Source organism: Propithecus coquereli, unplaced genomic scaffold (assembly GCF_000956105.1).
Source record: "Propithecus coquereli isolate 6110/MARCELLA unplaced genomic scaffold, Pcoq_1.0 Scaffold46, whole genome shotgun sequence".
Taxonomy (NCBI): Eukaryota; Metazoa; Chordata; class Mammalia; order Primates; family Indriidae; genus Propithecus; species Propithecus coquereli.
The window spans coordinates 7,242,581-7,268,379 of record NW_012150396.1 but is presented as its reverse complement, the minus strand read 5'-3'; the positions used below and the strand labels follow the sequence as shown (position 1 = coordinate 7,268,379).

The 25,799-nt window shown below is 41.1% G+C and overlaps 1 protein-coding gene across 1 annotated transcript in view; it reads left to right on the top strand.

Annotated features, from left to right (window-relative positions):
• The window catches only part of TET2 (tet methylcytosine dioxygenase 2), a 145,104-nt gene that overhangs the window by 102,381 nt on the left and 16,924 nt on the right, over positions 1 to 25,799 (top strand). Inside the window, exons 3-6 of the mRNA XM_012655089.1 lie at positions 6,228 to 9,655; positions 13,875 to 13,965; positions 15,455 to 15,548; positions 16,195 to 16,403. Coding sequence (XP_012510543.1) covers positions 6,274 to 9,655; positions 13,875 to 13,965; positions 15,455 to 15,548; positions 16,195 to 16,403 — 3,776 coding nt within the window. The 5' untranslated portion in view covers positions 6,228 to 6,273. The remainder of the gene's footprint in view (positions 1 to 6,227; positions 9,656 to 13,874; positions 13,966 to 15,454; positions 15,549 to 16,194; positions 16,404 to 25,799) is intronic.

Genomic DNA, 25,799 nt, shown 5'->3' with positions numbered 1-25,799 from the left:
GCCTCCCAGAGAGCTAGGAGTACAGGCGTGAGCCACCACACCTGGCCAAAAGAGTGTTTTAATATTGAATTGCACAAGGGAATACTATCCTGATTGGCATTATAAGCTCCCGACTTATATGATCTATCAGTCGCTTATAAGAGTAGATACAAATGAATAAAAACTATTTCTGTTCTTAGTGTCTGAGAACAAAAGGAATATCACACAAAAATATCTCTATGGCAAACATTTATATTCAGCTGGAAAACAGTTTATTGTTGAAAAAAGTTTCCCTTTTTGCAGTCATTTAAATTTGTAAAAAATAACCGTTAGGGTGGAGTGCTGGTGCACCCGGGTTTGAGAAAAATTTCTCCAAAGATTGGGATAGAAAAAAGAAATTTATTCTATATTCCCAAGCGGGAAAGGGCCAACACAGTGCAAAAAAAGAGGAAGCGTAAGTTGGCAGAGAGAACCAGTATTCAGGCTTTTTGTTTGGAAGTTGTAAAAAGGGAGGTGAAGGTGATTTATTTGGCTGCAGCCAAATTGACAGTGTACTGCGGATTGTTGTACCCACAGACAGGTAACAGAAGCAAACGGTGGCAGGAAGGCAAAGATTGGTCCATGATCTTGCTCTTAAGATACAAGTTTGGGCGGGAAACTGAGGCCTGGCGTTTCCTCCCCTGCTGGTTGTTCAGGGCTTCTCAGGAACTCCTCGAGGTCATAGGAACAGCTCCTAAAGGAGAGTGAGCTGGCGAATGTAGAGAAAGGTTTGAATCTCCTTTCTGTCTGTTCAGGCTCTTTTCAGAGGTTGTGAGAAACGCAGTCTCTGCGGGCGTCGGCGAGTTACAGAGCAGAGAGCAGCCAGAGAGCTCAGGGTTGATCTTTAGATGTCATTAGGAAATTTCAGGATGAGATATTTTCCCGTTATTTCAGTGAAGGCCGCTCCTTTCAATAACCATTAACTATTTTCACTGATTAGTGGGTAAATATCTACAAAAAATCATCTTGGAAGATTTTTTTTGCCTTATACAAAAGTTATGGACTTCATGGAAGCTTGAAAAAAACTTTGCATAAATAACACCATCAAAACTATAGCATGAAAGCTTCTTCAGCATGTCTGCAATGAACAAAGTGAACAGATCTCGTTTCTTTCCTGTTAAACAAAATAATGCTCGTGTCAGTATAAAGCACTCGGTGATCGGGAGAGTGCTATGCAAGTAGGTGACTAGGTCATAATATTATATATACACTGGGTATAATATTCCAGGGTGTGTGTATGAGAAATGTGGTTTGGAGCATATGGAAGTCAAAGAAAATACTGTTTCCTCTTCCTAAAATGGCAGTTTATTGGTTTAAATTTTCTAAATCAGATTCGTAGACCCCCAACAAAGAGTCCTCCAATAACAAATTATCGTCACCCTAAAATGGAAAGATTAACGTGTATCTTCGCTGCCCTTCCTGAAACAGTGAACCGTTAAACCCTTTACATCCAATGCTTGTCCTCCAGAAAGGAGTTACTGTTACAGGCAGAATAATTCCGTTGATAAGTTTAGATTAGTGTTTAGAAACATTACGTTTAAAATTCTGTATTGAAATACATTTCAAGTCACCCTCATTTCTTCTTAGGAGCCATTATTATGCTCATAAAGGATTTTCAAGCCCACTTATTGTAATTTAGCCCTTGACACTTTAAAGACCGTGCAGAAGTATGTGGGGTGGATCATAACAGAGAGTAATGTATTAAATGCTTAAAATATTTTATTCCTGGAAAAGTAGGACATGCATTGTATGCAGAGCCTGCAACTTTTATCTAATATATGCTTACCATAAATGCACACACGTGTGTACACGTAAAATATCTTTTGATTGGTCTCTATGTAAATTAGTATTACACTTGCCAAAAGACAGCCTCTGTGTGGTACTTGGAAAGCTGCTTGACCTAGTCTCTGTAGATTTACCTAGGTTTATTTGTAGGCTCCTTGCTTTTTGAAAAGTAGTCATGTCCCGATTTTGGAGAAGCCCCTTATATCAAAGACTACAGCTCAATTTTCATGATTCTAGAACCTAAAGTTTCTTTATTAGGGGTTGTTGGTGATTGAACGTATTAGTCTAACCCAGAGCTGCTCAACAGAGAAATATTAAAAGTCCACATGCTCATAAAGGATTTGCAAACCCATCTGGAATTTTAAACTTTCTAGTACTCGCATTAACACACGGACAAAGAAATAAATGAGATTAGTTTAACGATGTATTTTATTTAACCAAATACATTCAAAACAGTATTATTTTAACATGTAATGCATATGTTTTAAAATCGAGATATTTTGCATATTTCCACACTAAATCTTGAAATCCGCCTGGATCCTCGCTTTGGATCAGACACGTTCCAAGGTCTCCGTGGCCCTGTGTGACTGGTCACTACCGTGTTGGATGGTGCGTGTCTACTTCATCTCGTATCATTCGGAAGGAAGTAGGTGTAGCAGAAATAAAGACACGCTGCTTGGTTCTGCTTTGTCCAATAGGAGTTAAAATTTTTAATTTAAATTATTTTTGTTAATTAAGTAATACACATGCTTAAAAGTGATAAAAAAGACAGTGAAAAGCAATCTCCCTCCCAGTGCTATTCTCCAGTTGTCTGGTTTCTTTTCCTGGAGGCAAAGGCAAAGGACGATGACCAGTTTGCTGTATCTTCTCTCTGAGATGATTTGTCATTTATTTTCTGTAAATGTACAGATTGTAGCATTCTTACACACACTGTTCTCTGCAGCTTGCTTGCTTTCACTGAATTACTTGGAGATACTTCCATCTGAAAATATAGGAGATGCCTCATTTATTTTAGTGGCTATGTGGTATTACGTTTTGTGGCTGTCCCATAATTTATTTAATCCAATGCTTATTGATAAATATTTAGGTTGTTTCTAACCTTTTGCTATTACAAAAGATTGTGCGTACATCATTAACACATACACACACACACACACACATGAATATGTCAGATAAATTCTTAAAAGTGAAGGGCCAAGGAAAGGTTTTCTGAAATTTTGTAGATATTGCCAAATTGTCCTGCATGGCATTTGTGTCACTTGACTCCCAACAATTATGCAAGAGAGCGTCTGTTTTCTCACGTGCTTGCCAACATAGTATAGTGTAGTATTAAACTTTTTGATCTTTTCCAATTTGAGGAGAGTGAAACTGTATCTTGTTGCAGTTTTCATTTGCATTTCTTTTTAAGAGTGATAGTGGGCATCTTTTTAAATATTTAAAAGCCATTCACATTTCATTTTCTGTGAACTGTTCATGTGCTTTGACCATTTCCTATTAAGTAGTTGTTTTCTTTGTTAATTTGTAGCAGTCCTATATATTAAGAAAAGGTTTGGCTGGGCATGGTGGCCCGCACCTGTAATCCTAGCACTCTGGGAGGCTGAGGAGGCAGGAGGATCGCTTGAGCTCAGGAGTTCGAGACCAGCCTGAGCAAGAGTGAGACCCCCATCTCTACTAAGAATAGAAAGAAATTAGTTGGATAAATAAAAATATGTAGAAAAAATTAGCCGGGCATTGTGGCGCATGCCTGTAGTCCCAGCTACTCGGGAGGCTGAGGCAGGAGGATCGCTTGAGCCCAGGAGTTTGAGGTTGCTGTGAGCTAGGATGACACCACTGCACTCTACCCAGGGCAAAGGAGTGAGACTCTGTCCCAACAAACAAACAAAAAAAAGAAACAGAAAAAAAAGAAAGGTTTTATGTGACTTTAACTTTGCTAACATGTTTATTTTTGCACACAAATTTAATGAATTTTTCCATCTTTTCTTTTATGGCTTCTAGATTTTGCATCACAAAGAACTTACCTACTCATTATTCTTTAAAGTTTTCTCAGACTGTTTTTAATGCTTTTTAGGGGGTTTTGTTTTCTATGTTTAAATATTAAGTTCATCTAGAATTTATCTTGGTGGAAGGTGGAAGGGATGGATCCAACTTTTGCTATTTTTTCAGAGGACTACTCATACTCAGTTACTCCAGTATCATATATTTATTTGAAATGCCATCATTATCTTACACCACATTTCTGTGTGTATTTGGATATCTTTTCGAACATCCAACTTTATCCCATTGATCTTATTAATACTGTTATCTATTTATATGCAAGCACAAGCTGTTTTAAATATCGTGGTTTTTGTTGCTTTTTAGTATCTTTTAATTTGTCTAGTTCCCTACCCAGGCCCCATTAAGATTCTTTTTCAGAATATTCCTGGCTACTCAGTTTGTTTCTTTCTCCACATGAACTTCAGAGTCAGCTATTTTCATTCCTAAAAATATTCTGCTAGCATTTTTATCAAGAGCACATTGAATGAATAGATTAATTTTACAACTATCCAAGAACATAATATAACTTTTTACTTGTTTTCTGTTTGTTTTTGTATATTAATCAGTATGAATGTAAAGTTTAATTAAAATAGGTCTTCCACGTTTCTTCTTAGTTTTATTCCTAGTGTCTTATTATAATTACACTATTTTATTTGAGTGAAGCTTCTGACTGGTTGTTGCTTTTATATATCAAGGCTTTGACTTTTTCTTCAGATACTGTACTGAATTTTTACCAACTGTTATAGTTTTTCACTTGATTCTCTTGGTTGACCAGCATACAATCTTACTATCTGCAAATAATTTTAGTGTTGCTTTACAATGTTTATATCTGGTTTCTTCCTCTGTTTGACTTGCCTTGTTTAATAAGCAATGGCTATTTTAATAGAGCTATTTTTAGCCAAAGGGAAAATAGTCTTGATTATTTTTTCCTACTTACATACTTAAATATAATAAGAAAAACTGTGGGAAAATAAGGCATGACTATATCACGAATGGGGAAGCAGTCACCTTGTACAATGATTATACAATGGATTGTTTAAATCTTTAGTGCCGTTTCTTCTGGCTTTCTCTATTATTTGGACTTCGAAATCTTCGTTAGCACTGCTCTCAAAAATGTCTGAATGAATAAATGACAAAATGACCGTAAGACGAGCAGATTTGTATCAATCTAGTAAACTGATTGGATGTTCACTGTATGCCAGGCATAAAAATGACACAGTAGGACTCTACTCCGAGGAGTTCATGGTCCAGTGAGAGGGTAAAGAAAATACAGTTGAGAGTGACACGTTCCGCAATCGACTGTATGTAAGATACAGAAGCAGCTTGGAAGTGGAAGTGATCAATTGTCTTAGAGAGTCAGAGAAGGAATCCTCAGGGAGACGATATCCCAGACGGGTTTAGAGGTCTGTCTGCGTAAGTCACTGTGCAAACGGAAGGATTAAGAAGGCAGCCTAGGCAGAGGGAAAAACAAAGGCATGGAGGTCCGAACTGGCTCGCTGTGTTTGGGTATTTATCAGCTGTTGTTATAGTTGGAATATAAACTGCGAGAGGGTGTCAGGAGGAGAGAAAGGTAATAACCTGCAGATGAAAAGCCTTTTAAATTAGTCAGGAATTTTCAGGAGACGTGGGCAGCCAGGCCCCGTAGAGGAAAGCGCAGAATCACCTAGAAAGAGCATTTTATGAACTACACTTTTCACCCCATCCCATCGCCCTGGGCTTGATCATCCTGGAGGAGGATGTGCCTTATCTCTCAGGTGTGTTTGAGGGGACCAGTGTGAGAACCACTGATGCAGGCCAGGTGGAGCCCGCAAGGTGTGTTCAGGAGAGGAGGACGTCAGATTTGCATTTCGGAACATTCCCTCCGACACCAGATCGAAGGGAGCCTTCCAGGGGTAGGGGAAGGGCAGGTGGGCGAGGGGAGAAACCGTGGCAAAAAAGCAGCTGCGGTAGATCACGAGGCGAGATGACTCACGGGATACAGGAAGTAGAAGGGACAGAACTTAGCGAACGATTGGATACGTTACGTGCTAGAGGAAAAAGAAAGGTGATCTTTCTCTATCGTTCTTTGCATTTTGACCAGAAAAAGAATCATTCGGGAAGGGAGCTGATACTAGGAAGAGTAACTAACACAGTATGGGCTTAGCACGGTAGCTGGTGATTTGCTCACCCTGGCCTCCATGGCCACACATATTTGAGAGTTGCTGGGAAGACAGTAACCATCATTCTCCGAGTAGCTACTGGTTGTCACTCTAAACATGAAAACGAGTCTCACGGTTTGCTCTGGCTGGTTATTCCCATGTGATGCGTGCCACAGTCATTCCCTACGATGCATTGTCAGTGTTCGATATATAAATAAATGCATTTTCATTTCTTGTTCCCATGCTCTTTAGAACTCATCCAGAGGGCAGCCTTGTGGATGGCCCCGAAGCAAGCCTGATGGAAAAGGACGGAACCAGCCATGCTGAGGGCAACAGACTAAGTCCGTTCCTGACACCGTCGCCTCCTCCCGTTTGCCAGACGGAACCTCTGGCTAGAAAGCTCCAGAATGGAAGCCCGTTGACTGAGAGGCCCCATCCGGAAGTGAACGGAGAAACCAAGTGGCAGTCTCTGAAAGGTTACGATGGAATAACCCACATGAAGGGGGCCCAGGCCAGCCGCGTGAGTCCCGACTTCATCCGGGAAGGGAGAGGCTATGCCCGGTGTCTGCAGAACGGAGGGATAAAGCGCACGGTCAGCGAGCCTGCTCTGTCCGGGCTCCATCAGAACAAGAGATTGAAACAAGACCAAAGGGCTAACGGAGAAAGGCATGACTTCGGGGAAAGTCGAGGAAGAAACCCAAGCGGAAGCAGCCGTCAAGCAAATGTCCCGGACTTGAATGGTGAGAGAGAATCCGTGAGCTCGGCGGCCCCAGACGAGGCAGTTGAAGATTTCGCCTGTTTTTCGACACCGAACCGCATCGGGTCTGAAAACCCAGAGCTTCGGATTCTGAACGCGCAGGAGGGGAAGAACGCTAACTCCCGCGACAAGAACGTCGTGTTACTTCTTAAGAACAAGGCAGTGCTAATACCTAATGGTGCTACGGTTTCTGCCTCTCCCGTGGAAGACATGCTGTCTCAACATTATCCAGACCGTGTCTCCACTGCAGCGCAGAAATCCACATCTCACGCAAATGCCGTTAACAGTCAGGCCACTGCCCAGTCGTCTCGCGAGGTCGCTCCCCCGCCGTATACCTCAGGGCAGACCCCTTCTCCACAGACCTCCAACCCCGAGCTGCCTCCGGAGCCGGCCGCGGCGGCGACTGGGGCCCGCGGTGCTGACGTTGCCAGTAAGCCAGCCGCGACGCCCGACGCCTGTCCCTTTCAGAAACCGCAACAGCTGCAAGGACAAAAAGCAGGTTTTGAGATTCGCCCGTCTCCTGCAGAGGACAGCAGCATCCCAGGAACCGCGAAGCTGGTATCTGGTGAAGAATTTTGCTCAGGTTCCGGCAGCAATTTGCAAGCTCCTGGTGGCAGCTCCGAACGGTATTTAAAGCAAAACGAAACGAATGGTGCTTACTTCGAGCAAAGCTCAGTGTTCACTGAGGATTCCTTCTCTGCGGCGACCACGCCACCGCCATCACAATTGCTACTCTCTCCCCCTCCTCGTCCACGGGTTCCTCAGCTTCCTTCGGAAGGAAAAAGCACTCTGAACGATGGAGTTTCACAGGAACACCGTCGACACCCCAGCCAAAGCAATGCGACTCTTTTAAGGGAAGCGAAAATAGAGGGTCGACCTGAAGCACGACCCTCTCAGAGTCCCGATCCAGCTACACGTGGGTCGAACCCCTCTCTGATGCCTTCAGAAAGGTCTCAGAATAATTTTGTTAGCAAGAACGACACACGGACCCCAGGGACATTGTGTTCTGAGAAAATAAGACCAGGACCAGAACCTCTCAAGCACAACCCACCCACTCTCGGTGGCAGCGGGGGTCTGCAGAACCACTGCCGGCAGTTGACGAGACACAAAGAGCAAGAGGCTCTGAGGGGTCGAGACCGGGAACAGAGACGAGATCTCGTGCTCCCAACACAGCACTGTCTGAAACCGGGATGGATCGAATTGAAGGCCCCGCGTTTTCACCAGGCAGAAGCCCATCCAAAACGCCCGGAAGCGTCACTGCCACCGACCCTTCCCTATCCATCCAGCTCCTCCAATCACATGACCTCCAAACAATACACTGGAAATTCCACCCTACCTGGGGGGCTCCCGAGGCACCCTTACATGCACAGAACCGTACAGCTGGAGCAGCAGTCACAGATGTACCGAGCTGAGATGAATCCAGGGCAGTCTCGAGGTACAGCGGACCAACACCTCCAGTTCCAAAAACCCTCACACCAGATACACTTCTCCAAGACGGACCCTTCGCCCGGAGCTCACGTGCGGTCGCTGTGCGCTCCTAGGTTTCATTTTCAACACAGAGCAGATCCCCCAGCTGCGAAACTCACACCCCCGTTGTTAAAACAGCACTTGAATCGACAGGCTTCGGAGACGGAGCCGTTTCCGGACTCACACTTTCTGCAACACAAGCCTCACACGCAGGCGGCCCAAACACAACTGTCCCAGAACTCGCATCTCCCTCAAAACCAGCAGCAGCAGCAGACATTACAAGTGAAGAATAAAGAACAAGTGCTGCAATGTTTTCCTCATCCCCAAAGCAACAATGATCAGCAAAGAGAAGGATCCTTCTTTGGCCAGATTAAAGTGGAAGAATGCTTCCACGGTGAAAATCAGTATTCAAAATCCAGTGAGTTCCAGGCTCATAATACCCCAGTGGGACTGGAGCAAGTACAGACTATGAACAGTAGAAATTCCCCTTATTGTCAGATTTTGAAATCAAGTGCAAATAAAGGGCAGATTCCTTCTTCAAACAGTGCACACCTCGTTCCAGAGAATAAAGAACAGACTATACATTCTGAACTGTTTGTTGGAAACAAGACCCAAAACTTGCATCATTTGCAATATTTTCCAAATAATGTGACCCCAAAGCAAGATGCTCTTCACAGGTGCTTTCGAGAACAAGAGCAGAAGCCTCAACAAGCTTCAGTTCTACAGGAATATAGAAGTAGAACCCAAGATATGTCTAATCGACAAGCTGCACAACTCACTCAGCAGAGGTACTTAATGCATAGCCAAGCGAATGCTTTCCCTGTGCCTGACCAGGGAGGGGGTCGCGTCCAGACTCCTTCCCAGAAGGACCTTCACAAGCACGCTGCTCTCAGGTGGCACCTCTTACAGAAGCAGGAACTGCAGCAGCAAACGCAGCAACCCCAAACTGAGTCTTGCCGTGACCAGGTGCACAGGCCAGTGAAGGTGGAACCTGGTTCCAAGCCCCATGCCTGTATGCACCCCGCGTCGGCGCAGCCGGAAGACAGAATGTGGAAAAAGATAACTAAGCAAGAGATCCCACCTCCGAGCTGTGATGATGTACGGCAAAAGAGCATCATCGAGACCATGGAGCAGCACCTGAAGCAGTTTCAGGTCAAATCTTTATTCGATCATAAGGCTCTCACTGTCAAATCGCAGAAGCAAGTAAAAGTTGAAATGTCAGGGCCCGTCACGGTTTTAACCAGACAGACCACTGCTGCAGAACTTGAGAGCCACCCCCCAGCTTTAGAGCAGCAAGCAACTCCTTCTTCAGAAAAGACACCAACCAAAAGAACAGCTGGTTCTGTTCTCAATAATTTTTTAGAGTCACCTTCCAAATTACTAGATACTCCTGTAAAAAATTTATTGGATACACCTGTCAAGACTCAGTATGATTTCCCATCATGCAGATGTGTAGGTAAGTGCCAGAAATGTACTGAGACACATGGTGTTTATCCAGAATTAGCAAATTTATCTTTAGATATGGGATTTTCTTTCTTTTTTTAAATCTCCAGTCTGGCAGCAATTTGTAAAGGCTCATAAAGATCCGAAGCTTACATTTTTTTGTCTTTAAATTACAGATGCTTGTGCCGTGCAAGAGAAAACTTCATTTACATGCAGTTTTCCCAAAAAGTTTAAACAATTGTGCGTGGTTATTTTTACCTCTATTCAGACCCTTTAAAATTTGGATGTATCTGTTTTAGTTGAATCTATCTGCTTAACTCTTTGCATATTATCTCCTGGAGAGACAGCCAGGCAGTAAAAAAAAAAAAAAAAAATCTATTAAAATGAGAAAATAGCTGCCATATGCAATCTCATGTAGGAACTTTCAATTTTTTTTAAATCAAGGTTGAACGTGTTAGTAGTTTTACAGCATTTCTGGATAATGGGGAAATTATTGTCTTCGGTCTTGGTGAGTTGGGGAGATGACTCCGCTGAAGGGCTTAGTGCTCGAAGTTGCCCTTTCTCCCTTTGCGCACTTGAAACATTGTGATTTATGTATACTTCGATTCCATTTTCTCTAAAATTTCACTTTTTTCATTTAAAAAAATATGGTACAGGCATACCTTAGAGATAGTGTGGCTTTGCCTTAGCACAATAAGGCAACGGTCGAAAGAGAGTGAGTTAAATGAATTGTTCGGTCTCCCAGTGTATATAAATGTTGACACTCTAATCCAGGAAGTGTGCTAGAGCATCGTATCTGAAGAAACAATGTGTATATCTTAGCTAAAAAATACTTGATTACTAAACAATGCTAATGAGCACCGTAGCCTTTAGTGAGCCGTAATCTTTTTGGGGGTGGGGTTTATTGCCTCGATGTTGACGGGCCCCGACGGTCAGGGCGGTGGTTGCTGAAGGTTGGGTGGCAGTTTGTTAAAGTGAGACGACAGTGAAGTTCACTGCACGGATTTACTCTTCCTTTCACGAAAGATTTCTCTGTAGCGTGTGATGCTGTTTGATGGCGTTTTACTCTAAGTAAATCGTCCTTCAAAATTGGAGTCGATCCTCTCAAACCCTGTTGCTGCTATCTTGACTTAGCTCTTGCAGTATTCTGAATTCTTTGTTGTCCTTTGGACAGTGTTCACGACATGTTCGCCGAGAGTAGGTTCTGTCTCAAGAAACCACTTTCTTTGCTCATCCATAAGAAGCAGCTCCTCATCCGTTTTTATCTGAGATTGCGACAATTCAGCCGCATCTCTGGGTCCCGCTTCTAAAAATCTAGTTCTCTTGCTATTCCCTGCACATGTGTAGTTACCTCCTCTACTAAAATTTTTTTTTTTTTTTTTTTTTGAGACAGAGTCTCACTGTCTTGCCCAGCTCACAGCAACCTCAAACTCCTGGGCTGAAGCGATCCTTCTGCCTCAGCCTCCCGAGTAGCTGGGACTACAGGCATGCGCCACCATGCCCGGCTAATTTTTTCTATATATTTTTAGTTGTCTGATTAATTTCTTTCTATTTTTAGTAGAGACGGGGTCTGGCTCTTGCTCAGGCTCATTTGGAACTCCTGAGCTCAAACAATCCGCCCGCCTCGGCCTCCCAGAGAGCTAGGATTACAGGCGTGAGCCACCGCGCCCGGCCGAATATTCTTAATAGCATCTAAAATAGTGAATCCTTTCCAGAAGGTTTACAATTTACTTTGCCCAGGTCCATCAGAGGAGTTAATATCTATGGCATCTATACCGTTAAAAAATAAATTTCTTAAATAATAAGACTTGAAAGTCAAGATTACTTCCTGATCCACAGGCTTTAGAATGGATGTCACATTAGCAGGCATGGAAACATTAATCTCCTTTCCTATCTCCATCAGAGCTCTTGGGTGGCTAGGTGCATTGTACATGGTCAGTAATATGTTGAAAGAAATAGTTTCTCAGCAGAAGTTCTTAACAGGGGGCTTAAAATATTCAGTAAACCATGGTATGAGCAGATGTATTGTCATCAAGCTTTTTTGTTCTATTTATAGAGCACAGGCAGAGGAGATTTAGCATAATTCTTAAAGGGCCTAGGATTTTTGGAATGGCAAATGAGTATTGGCTTCGACTTAAAGTGATCGGCTATATTGCCCCCTAACAAAAGAGTCAGCCTGTCCTTTGCAGCTTTGAAGCCAGGTGTTGACTTCTCGTCTACAGATAAGAAAGTCTAGCCGGCGTCGTCTCCCAGTGTGAGGCTGTCGGCTACGCTGATGGTTTGCGGTTTGGTGTAGCCACCTTCCTCAGTGATCTCAGCTAGGTCTTCCGGATGACTTGCGTAGCTTCTCCCTTAACACTGGCTGCTTCTCCTTGCATTTTTACGTTAGGAAGACGGCTTCTTTACTCCAACCTCGTCCACCAACCTCTGCTGGCTCCCAACTTTTCTCCTTCAGCTTCCTCACCTCCCTCCGCCTTCGCAGAATAGAAGAGAGTTAGGGCCTTGCTCTGGATTAGGCTTTGGTTTAAGAAAATGTCGTGGCTGGTGTGATCTTCTACCCGGACCACGAAAACTTTCTCTGTATCAGCAACAGGCTGTTTCAATTTCTTACCGTGCGTGTGTTCGCTGGAATAGCACTTTTAATTTCCTTCAAGAACTTTTCCTTTGCATCCAGTCCACACTTTGGCCAACTGCATGGCATGGAGGTCTAGCTTTTGGCTTCTCTTGGCTTTCGACATGTCTTCCTCCCTGAGCTGAGTCATCTCTAAGTGAGAGACGTGTGACTTTTGCTTGAACACTTACGAGGCCATTGTAGGGTTGTTGATTGGCCTGATTTCAGTATTGTTGTGTCTTAGGGATTCAGGACCCTCGAGGAGAGGGGTAAATCGGGGAGACGAATGGATGTGGAGCAGGCAGAACACACACGATATTTATAAATGTAGTTTTCTGTCCTACACGGGCACAGTTTGTGTCTCCTCGAGAGAATTACAATAGGAATACTACAGGTCACTGATCACAGATCGCCAGAGCAGATATAGTGATGACGAAAAGGTTTGCAATGTGAGAATTACCAGCAGGTGATACAGAGACAGGAATGAGCATGTGCTTTGGGAGAACGGTGCTGACAGTCTTGTCCACGTGGGGTTGCCACAAACCTTCGATTAGTAAAAAATGCAGTAACTGCCAAGTGCGATAAAACGAGGTATGCCTGTATTCCATATCTTTTTTTAAACGAACAGCTTTTTGTTCAACTTTAGGATACATTATTGGTCTGTGGGAACAGGGAAACATTTTTGCTGATGGATGTAGATACATATTTAGTAATAGGTAGAAAGAAGATCTTAATTACGGCTACGCAGCATGGAGATAGTGGAAGAGATCTGGAAGAACAACTGTTAAATCAGTGTGACTAATGACCCACTCACCCCCCATTGTCCCTCTTGTGAGACGCCCCACACTTTGTAGGAGGATGGCGGGTGGGCCACAGTGCCCGCCCCTCTTTGTGTGTGGCTATTAAGTGGTCTCTCCGGGCTAAAAGGCCCCACACGTCTTAGATAACCTTTGGTAAGTTATGATCATCTTCCATTCTTCTCTTACCATCCTAACCCTAAAACTTTCCACTTGTTCATGTTCAGCCCTTTGTAATAGCCCCTTCTTTTCACCTGACTGTCCAGCGCTTTCTCTCATTTTAAGTTGCTCCGCAGTGCATACAAATACGGGTCTGGATTGAATATCCTTATTTTCCAAACAGAGTGATTAAATGTCGTGGGGAAACAAGGATAGAAAAAGGGGTCCTGGATAATAAATCTGGGGGTGGGATAAACAGGAAATTTTATTTTTAATCTTTTAACATCCAAGTGGCAGGCAGGCTTCTAGTTAGCTTTAAAAATTTTTTTCAGTTAAAAAAAAATTGGGTTGTAGTGGGTACTACATATAATACATTCTAATTCCCTGTTTTCTTTGTTTTGTCGCACTTATTTGGTTTCCAATGATTTTTATCCCATATCTGAAATGTAATTATTTTTATCAACAGCCAGCATGTACATATACTTAATTATATCGCACATTTTCTGATAGATCAGTCCGTCAATTTACTCTATTTTAAAGAAAAAAATTTTTAAAGTCACTTGTTAGGGCCCTTAATGTGCAGTTGGGGGATGAGCTTTGTGGATGTAGCCTTTATATTTAGTATAATTGAGGTCTAAAATAATAATCTTCTATTATCTCAACAGAGCAAATTATTGAAAAAGATGAAGGTCCTTTTTATACCCATCTAGGAGCAGGTCCTAATGTGGCAGCTATTAGAGAAATCATGGAAGAAAGGTAATTAACGCAAAGGCGCAGGGCAGAGCGGCGTTTACCCTTTTGTACGTGTCAGCCTTTCCCAGCCTCCACACACAAAGCAGTAAACAATTGTAAATCGAGTCATTACCGGCAGGCGTAGCTGTTCTAGGGTTGCCAACACGACACACTGCGCTATTCACCGGAGAGTCACAATATTTGACAGGACTAATCGTCTGCTAGCTGGCACAGGCTGCCCGCTTTGAGACAGATGCCAGGAAACCGAGGCATGAATGAGGAGCCGCCGGCCGTCTGCCCGGCACGGGGCGCCGGCGTGGGCGGCAGCGAGGGTCCCTCTCTGGCTTTCCCGCTCGAGGGTAAAGCGTCGAAGAGGAGAGAGGGGCGAAGTGTGGTTTACGAAAGGCACCACCGAGTTACGTTCAGCTAGTGTTGCAAGGACTGTTAGTGATCTCTAAGGAAGACTTCTCTTGCTATGAACAGAGAGCAAGTGTGACAGTGTTGGCCAGGAAGACAGATTCTGTTTACAGCTGCCTTTTTTTTTTTTTTTTTTTTTTTACTATCAATCACAGGTATGCAAGTATTTGCCTGTATCTACGCAGTTACTCCTGCATGTAGACGACTCTTAGGAGCGAGATAATCAATGCAGAGAGGGCCTTTCATATAGATATCCACAGCTCTGAGCTGTCATTCTACTACGGTGGCTTTTCATGGAGAGGTAGGCAGTGTAGTTATTAAAATACATTAGGGTACATGTGGGCAGCAAGAACACATTCAGTATCATTCTTGCTCCATTTCCAAATTATTCATTTCTAAATTAGCATGTAGAAATTCACTAAATAATCATCGAGTGGCCTGGCAGAAACAGTGAATTTTCCTGAGTGCCTTTTTTTTTTTTTTTTTAAGAGTCTGGCTCCGTCGCCCCAGCTGGAGTGTGTGGCGTAATAGCTCGCTGCTCTTTTTTTTTTTTTTTTTTTTTTTTTTAAAGTAGTGCTTTGGTCATAAGGGAAAATATAGTCTATTTCTAGAACTATATTTTCAACATGGCTGGATACTAATTACTTGCCAGCTCCCTTTTTATAAATGTGACAGAGTCTTTGAAGAATAACCCTAACTAAAATCTATTATGACTCCCTAAGTTTTAAAATATCTAAATTTAGTAAAGGACTAAAATCAAATACTATGTTTTAGAAAACGGAATTTAGCAAACTAACTTAAATTTTGTGCTTTGTGAATTATGTATAAAAATAAACTTTCCCATTATTTTCACCCAACATGTGATTTACAAATAGTTCATTATAATTATATTTTGATACTGAAGAAAAACAAGGCTTAAAAACTATTATCCAGTTTGCTTGGTCGTAGACCTGTTTTTAAAAAAAATAAACCATTCATTTCTCAGGAAGTGGTCATAGAATAAAATTATGCTCAAATGTTCAAATATTTTCATTTCCTCTTGAATTCATGTGCTAATAATTGTGTGTGTGTGTGTGTTTCTGTGGGTTTCTTTAAGGTTTGGACAGAAGGGTAAAGCAATTAGGATTGAAAGAGTCGTCTATACTGGTAAAGAAGGCAAGAGTTCTCAGGGATGTCCTATTGCTAAATGGGTAAGTGTGACTTGAGAAGGCTTCGTTGGGCCTTTTTATTTGTAAGTCTAACCCTGAGAATTGAGTTATCCAGATCAAGGAGTCATGCCAGTTGAGAAAAACATTGCCTATATTTTTTTTTTTAGCATGTGTTGCTTCTTTAAGAAGGCAGATGAGTTTTAAAATCATGAACACACTGCCATTAATTGAAAGAATTTAGTGGTGAGGGGGTTGTCCGTTCCCATGTGTGATAAAAGCATAATTCTTCTTGGAATGTGGAGAAGTGGTTCTTCTTCATTAATTAATCAATTAAATAATTAATCTTTGCATTGTCATTTATGAAAACCTTTACCGAAGACCTCGTGTCTTTCACTTAGCCGCAGCCTTAACGCAGGTAGCATTACGCTGTCCGCGTGGTACTGGGCATGGTCAGCCAGACAGGAAGGACCAGTTCTGCGTCTCTCCCTGTTCTGACGCCAGGGCAAGCCCCACTTTACAGTCGGGCAGCCAGAGGCAGGAGTGCCCGTGCTGATAAAAGTTGCCCTGGTTGTGGCCCAGACGGAGAAAACATGCATGCGTCAGTCGGTGCTCCCATCTGCCGCAAGTGACCCTCGTTTTGCTCTGGTCGGGGTGGGGGGTGTCTGGGATGAACCGGTTACCCACGCAGGTGGTCCGCAGAAGCTGCAGCGAGGAGAAGCTGCTGTGCCTGGTGCGGGAGCGGGCCGGCCACACCTGCGAGGCCGCGGTGATCGTCATCCTCATCCTGGTGTGGGAAGGGATCCCGCTGCCTCTGGCCGACAGACTCTACTCGGAGCTCACCGAGACGCTGAGGAAGTACGGCACGCTCACCAACCGCCGGTGCGCCCTGAACGAGGAGTAAGTGGGGGCCGGGCCTGTGCCCGCTTCGCGCTCTGGTGGGAAGGCTTAGTCTTTGGATTGCAGGACGGGAGCTGAGCTTGCATTTTTGCGTTCACGAAATGGGGATCCAGGTGCCTGCTGCAGTTACCTGATAAGAAGTTGTGTCTACTAACAGGAATAATCTGGGTTATTTTATTAGTTGATATTTTGCATGCTCAGAATTGAGCCATGAACTAGGAGTTTGCTAGAAGTCCAAGTGTCGGTACCCACAGGGCTTCAGTCATACCATCAACTCGAAATTATTTGTGTGTGCGTGTGCTACGAGTGACAACTCTCGTGTGCTGACGCCGTGTTAATGTTGATACCACTTCTGTGTTGCAGTATCTGGAACAGAAAGTAAGTTTGGTGAGAGACTGGGATTCCTATGTCAAGAACCTAAATATATATATACAGCAAACATAAAAATCAAGGGCCTATAAAAATTCTGTAGAAATAGAACTGATTTTTACTTCCAGTCCATTATTTCTACAGTGGTGATCAAAATTGCTTCCCCTTTTACTGGGCTACATGATCAAGAAATTACTTACTATGATTATGCTTTATTTTCCAGGAATAAAAAATTTGGAATAGGGCAGCAAGGGTGTGCAGTTAAATATATTTAGCGCATCTGGGCTGCTGATGTTTTTCGTTTGTTTTTTAAACTTCATCCACTTTGTAGGAAGTCTGAACTTTCGCCTGGAGAAAGCTTCATTTTTAATATCCCTCTGCTATGCTATCCCTGTATAACATTAAAACATAGGAGAGTTCAGTGCTACCCTGAAATCGCACAGTGGTTATTTTGATCATAATTGGTTCTAAAATTATTTTAATTTTACACTTCTTTCTTTATTTTCCTCTGTATCCACCAGCTACAAAATCGTTTGCTGAGCTTATGGAGATATGCATGCCGCTCACTGCTAACCCCTTGATAACCAAATTTGTTCTTGTCCTGGCTCTAACTCTACCTGCTGTGGTTTTACTACCTTTTGTGTTATCACAGTTTTTCTCTCTGGGTTGCGGGGGCCAATCAACTATAAATAATCTATTTAGGAAAATTATTCTTCCTGTATGAAAGTGTGACTTGACTTTCTATGATATGATCCAAAATTCATGGTGTGTGCCTGACGGCCATCCGTCTACTTTTGAAACAATTAGTCGGAAGGTAGAAGTTCGTTCATAACGCGTGACTTATAAACTTAATGATGGACTGCCTTGGATGTAAAATACCTTTTAATCTACCCTAACTCTCGTATTCTTTCTTAAACTTATATCTACGTAGGCACCTTTAATCAGAAAGGAAATACAAATTAAGGTACCTTGGGCCCATATTAGTAGTAGCATTTCTTGCTCAGCATTTGGTCATGCTGCATTGTGCAGAAATCATCTTATACTTGATAGCTGGAAGTTCTAAATCACTACAGAACTTCCTGTGAAAATGACAGTTGTTCTTTTATTTAAATTTCTTTAATCTTCATGTAAACTATATTTCACATTTATTATAATTAATTTGATTTTCATTAATATTGTATATCTGGTATTTCCCCTGAAGCCTCCTTCCTTCATTTCCTGCAAATGCCATTGTCTGAAATGGAATCTGACACATATAAAAAATTCATGTTAAATTTCCTAAATTTTGTTATGTTGCATTTGAAAACCATGAATGGTTGGACCAGGGTCTCAGAAAGTTGTAATTTGTTTAACTGGTCTAAATGGGAGGCAAGTACAAAACTATTAAAAGACATGCTTCAAAGATTAGGACATTTTAAAGGTCTAGCTACACACTTTTAATTATTTAGATAATTTTAAGCTCGTGCTTCTATGCGTACTAAGATCGATTCTCCAAATTAAAAAAAAAATGTTCTACTTATTAATAAATACGTGGTTAAAATAGGCACTTACCCAATGGCAATAGAGACTACACTTAGAAATAGCTTTTGAAGTTTCTTCTAACCCGTAAATAAATTTTATTTTATGGCCGGCAGAAGTTAAATTAAGACTTTTTGCCAAGAACAGAGAATAATCTCAGATGGGGGCTGCCGACTCGGTTTCGTGTTCAAAGCTGTGTGAACCTCACTGAGTTCTTACAAATAAATCTCTGAGCCCACGTGTGCCATAACCACCCACTGTGAGCCCAGAAAAGATCTCTGAGAGCATCTTTCGGTGAGAAAGTCGCAAATTGATTTTTGCATTTCATTTGAGCCAAACCAGCTGTTTCTTCTTTAGAGATTTCCCTTTGAGATTTCCATCTTGTGACTAAGCCTAACCAGTATTTTTTGGCAAGTAAGAGCGGTGGGGAGTGTGTCTGTCATCGTAAGGAGCTGGAAGCCAGAGTGCCTTCTGCCGTAGTGGGTGATGTTAAACATTTTAAGAAACTTTATGTTATAAAAATTTCAGACATACCTAAAAGGAAGAGTACGATATAAAGAATCCCATGAGCCTCTCACATGGCTTCAATATTTATCGACCTTTTATTGATATCGTTTCATGTATTTCTATCCCCACACCCACCCCCACTAGTATTTTAAAAGGTGAACGCATGGAGAAATGTTCCTTTGGAAGAGTTTGTAAAGGATCAGTGTTAATTCTTTAAATGTTTCATTTAATTCACTAGCAAAGTTATCTAGTCCTGGGCTTTCCTCTGTGGGAATTAAAAAAAAATTACTAGACTTTATTTTTTTAAAGCAGTTTTAGATTCACAGTAAAACTGAATGGAAGTTACAGAGCTTCCCACATACCGGCCAGCCCTATACATACATGACCTCCCTCATCGCCAACGCCGCCTGCCAGAGTGGTACATTGGTTACGATCGATGAACCTACGTGGATACATTATTATCACTCAGATTTCAGAGTTTACACTAGGATTACTCTTGGTGTTCCATGTTGTATGGATTTAGATACACGTTTAATGATATATATTCACCCTTATGTAACATACAGAATCGTCTCACTGCCCTAAGAATCCTCCGTGTTCCACCTGTTCATCCCTCCCTCGCTGATAATCCTTGGCCGCCAATGATTTTTTTACTGTCTCTGTAGTTTTGCCTGTTCCAGAATGTCATATAGTTGGAAGCATACAGCATGTAGCCTTTTCAGAAAGAAACCAGACTGGTTTCTTTCACTTAGTAATACTCATTTAAGATTCCTTTATGTCTTGACAGCTCACTTCTTTTTTAGCATTGAGTATTATACATTGTCTGGATATTCCACAGTTTCTTTATCCATGAACCGATGAAAGACATCTTGGTTGGTTCCAGGTTTGGGCTCTTATGAATTATAAATATCTGTGCAGGTTTTTGTGTGGACCAAGTTTTCAGCTCCTTCTGTCAAATGCCATGGAGCACAATTGCTGGATTGATGGTGAGAGTATGTTTAGATTTGTAAGAAACTGCCCACTCTCTGTAAAAGTAACTACACAATTTTACATTCCCGCCACCAGTGCATGAGAGTTCCTGTCACATCCTCACCAGCATTTGGTAGTGTCAGTGTTTTGACGATGCTGTTTCACTTTGCATTGGCTGAAGATGTAATGATGTGAAACATCTTTTTGTACACGTATTTCCCATCTGTGTATCTTCTTTGATGAAGTGTCTGTTAAGGTCTTTAGCCCATTTTTTTAAATCAGGTTGGTTGTTTTCTTATTGTTGAATTTCTAGTGTTGTTTATATATGTTGGGTAATAGACCTTTATCAGATATGTCTTTGCAAACATCTTTTTCCAGTTTGTGCCCATCTTTTCCTTCTCTTGACACTGTCATTTGCAGAACAGAAAATCTTAATTTTTATGAAGTCTACCTTGTGAGTCCTTTTTTTTTTTTTTCCCCATACATAATGCTTTTGATGTTGTATCTAAAAAGTCATCTAGATTTTCTCCTGTGTTTTCTGCTAGGAGTTTTATAGTTTTGCATCTTACATTTAGGTCTGCGATCCACTTTGCATTAATTTTGTGAAGGCTGTAAAGTGTGCAGTTTAATTTTGCATGGAGATGTGTGGTTGTTCCAGCACCATCTGCTAAAAAGACAATCTCTGCTTCATTGCAGTACCTTTGCTGCTTGTCAGAGATCAGGTGACAATATTTACGAGGTCTGTTTCTAGGCTTTGTATTCTACCCATTGTTTCATCTGTCTGTTCTTTCACTAGTACCACACTGTCCTGATTCCTTGGATTTTATAATCATCTTTCGATTATGTGTCGTCAGTCCTCTGACATTGCTCTTTTTGTTCAATATTGAGTTGCCTATTCTAGGTCTTTTGCCTCTTTTTATGAACTTTAAAATCAGTTTGTCAATATCCCCAAAAAACTTGCTGGAATTTTGATGGGGAGATTACATTGAATTTCTAGATCAAGTTGGAAATAACTGACGTCTTGACAATATCGAGTCTTCCTATCCATGAACACGGAATATCTCTGCATTTATTTAGTTGTTGACATCTTTCATTAGAGTTTTGTAGTTTTCCTCGTATAGACCTTGTGCCTATTATATTAGATTTATCCATAAGTATGTTATTTTGGGGGGTGCTAATATAAACGATAACGTGTTTTTAATCTCAAATTCTACTTGTTCATTGCTGGTATGCAAAAAAGTGATAATTTTTTTGTATATTAACCTTGTACCCTGCAACCATGCTCTAATTACTTACTGGATCCAGGTTTTTTGTCAACTCTTTTGATTTTCTAGGTGATCATGCCATTTGTGGACAAAGATAGCTTGATTTCTTCCTTCCCAATCTGTACACATTTCATTTCCTTTTCTTGTCTTAATTGTATTAGCTAAAACTTCCAGTACAGTGTTGAAAACCAGTGGTTAGTGGCATATTCTTGCCTTGTTCCTGATCTTAGCAGGACTTATCACCATTAAATATATTAGCTGTAGGGTTTTATAGATGATGTTTATCAAGTTGAAGAAGTTCCCCTCCATTCCTAGTTTACTGAGAGTTTGGGGTGTGTGTGTTTTAATCATAAATGGGTGTTGGATTTTGTTAAGTGGTTTTTCTGCATTTATTACCATGTGGTTTATCTTAACTTGTTAATGCAATAAATTACATTAATTGATTTTCAAATTTTGAACCAAGCTGGCATACCTGGGGTAAATCCCACTTGATCGTAGTATAGTATTCTTTGTATAAATTGTGGGATTCAATTAGCCCTTTGGTGAGGATTTTTACATCCATGTTCGTGGTTGGTATCAATCTGTAGTTGTGAAGACTTTTTCTGGGTTTGGCATTAAGGTGATGCTGGCCTCAGAATGAGTTATGAAATATATTTCCTCTGCTTCTGTCTTCTGAAAGAGATCATAGAGAATTGGTATATCTTTAAATATTTGACATAATTCACCAATGAACCCATGTGGGGCTTGCGCTTTCTGTTTTGGAAAGTTACTGATTCAATTTCTTTAATAGGTATGGGCCTCTTTAGATTGTCTGTTTCTTCTTGTCTGAGTGTTGACAGGTTATATCTTTCAAGGAATTGTTTCATTTCATCTAAATATTCGAATTTGGGGACATAGATTTGTTCATAATATTCCTTTAATGTCTGTGGGGTCTGTAGTGATGGCCCGTCTTCCATCTCTAACACTGCAGTGGAGGTGGGCATTTCTCTTCCCCCAGGTCGGCAGTGTCTTATCTAACTCACCTAGGTTAGGTTCTGACTTAATAGATTCTGCTGGAGGTGTGGTATTTTTCAAAACGTTTTCTTTTCCCCTCCTTCTGTGGAAGCGTGAAGGGATTTTTCCCCAGCGTTCATTATGAGAACCTTAGCAGGCTCCTGGGAGATCAAAAGTAACAAAAGTAAAGTGTGAGGACCTCAGTAGAGGGTTTTACTGCTACGGCGCTTGTGCCCACAGAGGTTTCTGCCCACGGGGTTCTGCTCCAGTGAGCTGCGACTCTTCCTGTCTGCTGCCGCTCTGATTTTAGGGCAGCGATTTGCCCTGGGACCTCCCTTCTCTGACAAATCTAAGTAAATAATGTTGTTGATTTTTTAGTTTGTTCAGCATTTTCTCGTTAGGGTGAAGTGGCCACTTCCAAGCTTCCTCTGTACCAGACCAGGAACTAGAAGTCCTGTGCAGGCTTTCTGATTACTACTTCGATGTTTTCACTTGTTGCAGGTGTGTTCAGATTTCCTGTTTCCTCTTGAGTCAGTCTTAGTAGTTTATGTCTTTCCAGGAATTTGTTCTTGAAATTTACCCTAGATTATCTAATTTGCTGAATTTTTACAGCATTTCTTTTAAATGCTTTTATATATATATAAGGTCAGTAGTAATTTCTTCTTTTTCATTCCTGATTTTAGTAATTTGAGTCTTCTCTCATTTTTTGTCTGCCTAAAGTTTTTTTTTAATTTTGTTGAGCTTTTCAAAGAACTACCCTTTGATTTCTTTCATTTTTTTTTCTATTGCTTTTCTCTTACTTCATTAATTTCCACTTTAATCTTTAGTATTTCCTTCATTTTGCTTGTCTTAGGTTTAGTTCACTCTTCTTTTTTAGTTTAAGGTGGAAAGTTAGTTTATTGATTTGAGAACTTTCTTCTCCTTTACTATAGGCATTTAAAGCTATGAATGTTCCCCGTCCCTGCTTTAGCACCACCTATAAAATTTGGGTGTGTTGTGTTTTCATTTACCATAAAGTACTAATTTTCCTCATGATTATTTCTTTGTTCCTTTATATAGGAATGTGTTTATTTTTACACATTGATTGCCCAACTTTGCTTCTGTTATTCATTTGTAATTTTACTTCGTCGTCATCAGATAGCATACTTTGCACGATTCTGACAATATTTAGGCTTATAAGTTGACACATGATGTGTCCTGGAGAATGTTCCATGTACCCTTGAGAGGAATGTGTGTATTCTGCTGTTGGGTGGAATTTTTTATAGGTGTTTGTTAGATTTAGTTGGTTTATAGTATTTTTCACAACCTCTGTTTCCTTTTTTGATATTCTAGTTCTATCTATTAATGAGAGTGGAATACAGAATTGTCTATTTAATTCTGCCATTTATTTCTCCTTGTACTTTGGTGGTCTGTTGCTAAGTATATATGTTTATAATTATTACATCATCTTAATGCATTGACCTTTTTATCATTATAAGATGTACTTGTTTGTGTTAATAATACTGTCTTAATGTCTATTTTGTCTGATATTAGTGTAGCCACTCTAGCTCACTTTTAATTACCATTTGCATATCTTTTTCCATCCTTTTACTTTCAGCCTATTTGCATCTGCAAAACTAAAGTGTGTCTCTTGTAGACTACATATAGTTAGATCTTTTTTAAAAATTCATTTGGCCGGTCTCTGTCTTTTAATCATAGTATTTAATCCACATATATTTAATGTAATTATTGATAAGGTTGGATTTGCCTGCCATTGTGTCTATATCTTTTGTCTTCTATTTCTCTATTCCTCTATTACTGCATTTTTGTGTGTGTTTAGTAGATATTTTCTAGTGTATCATTCTAACTCCCTTTTCATTTCTTTTACTACATTTTCGTGGGTATTATTTTCTTAGTGGTTGCCCAGGGGATTAAAATTAACAACTTACAGCCACCTAGTTTGGAGTAATGCCAACTTCGTTACAATAATATAAGGAAAGCCCCATACACTCCTTTTCCTTTGTGCTATTATACATTTTATGCCCATTAATACAGGTTTATAATTACTGCTTTGTGCGATGGTGTTATACAGGAGAAAAATGCTTACAAACAAAAAATACGTATTTCCATATTTACCTACGTAATTATCTTTACTGATGCTCTAAGTTCTGAGGTAGATTTCAGTGACCCCTCTAGTGTCATTTCCTTTCAGCCTGAAGGATTCACTTAGTTTTTTGTAGGGTGCGTCTGATAGCAACGAACTCTTTAGTTTTTTTATCAGAGAAGGCCCTGATTTTTTATTCATTATCGAAGGATAGATTTGTTAGGTGTATAGCATTCTTGGTTGGCAGCCTTTTTCTTGAAGCACTTTACTATGTCACCCCCCTGCTTTCCGATATTTCTGACGAGAGATCAGCCGTTAATCTTATTGAGAACTCCTCATGTGTGATGAGTTCCTTCTTTCTGGCAGCCTTCGTGAGTCTTCGATTTTCAGCAGTTTGCTTATGCTGTTTCTGGGTATGGATGGTTTTGGGTTTATGCCACGTGGAGTTAGTTAAGCTTCTTGGATATGTAGATTAACATTGTTCATCAAATTTGGGAAGTTTTCTGCCACTGTATTTTCAAATATTCTTTTTATTATTTTTCCTCTTGCTTCTCTACTTTGGAGATTCCCATTACACAGGGGTTTGTGTGCTTTATGGTGTCCCACGGGCCTCTGAGGTTCTGTTCAATTTTCTTCATTCCTTTTTCTATTTATCAGACTGAATAATTTCAGTCGACCTATCCTTCAAGTTCCTTCCCCCCATTTTCCCGAACTCCCTTCTGCTCAAATCTGTTGACCCCCTCTAATACATTTTTCATTGCAGTTATACTTTTCAGCTTCAGAATTCTATTCTTTAAATTAGAATCTTTCTCTTGGGTTTATTTCATCTATTAAATCAGAGTTAGTTAAAACAGTGTCCTTCAGTTCTTTGATCATACTCGAAATTGCCGACTTAAAGTTTTTGTCCAGCATTTTAACATCTGGGCTTCTTCATGAGTAGCTTCTGTTGACTACTTTTCTTCCTCTCTATGGGCCCTACATACTTCCTTTGTATGTCTCCGAATTGACTGTTGAAAACTGGACATTTTAAATAGTGTGATAATTCTGGAAATCAGATTCTACCTCCTCCCCAGAATTTGTTATTATTTCTGGCGGTTGGTTGGTTGCGACTTTTTTCAAACTATTTCTATGTCATATGAGTGGTCAGCTAATGATTAGACAGAATTCCTTAGGGGCCTGAAACCAGGACGTCTCCCGGTCTTCGCCGAGGGGTCGGTATCTGCGTTGGCATTCAACTCTCAGCCAGGCTGCTGGCAGTTCTGCCTTGGCCTTCATTCCCCGCTGTGCAGGGTCTAGGGGTTAGGGATTTTCCGGGTCTTTGGAGAACACGCATACAGTCGTACACATGCACATGGCTCTTTAAATTCTCAGGAATGTGCTGGAGCTTTTCAGAGCTTCCTATAGACATATTATTTCCCAGGATTTACTTTTAACCTTTTTTGGTTACCCTACTTTTCACTCCAGCTTTCATCCACCACCTCAGTCAGCGATAGTCTGCAACAGTTCCTCTGATGGTGCGCAAGAAATGCCACCTGGGAAAAGGCTGTTCGCACTAGGTACGCTCCGAGTCAGATCAAAGGAAGATAACCTTACCAGGGGGGTCTTCCAGGGAACTGCCAGATAATGCCAGTTCTCTGGGCATGGGGCTTCGGAGGCTATCCAGACCAGCTGGCCCCCTCCAGGGGCTGCTGA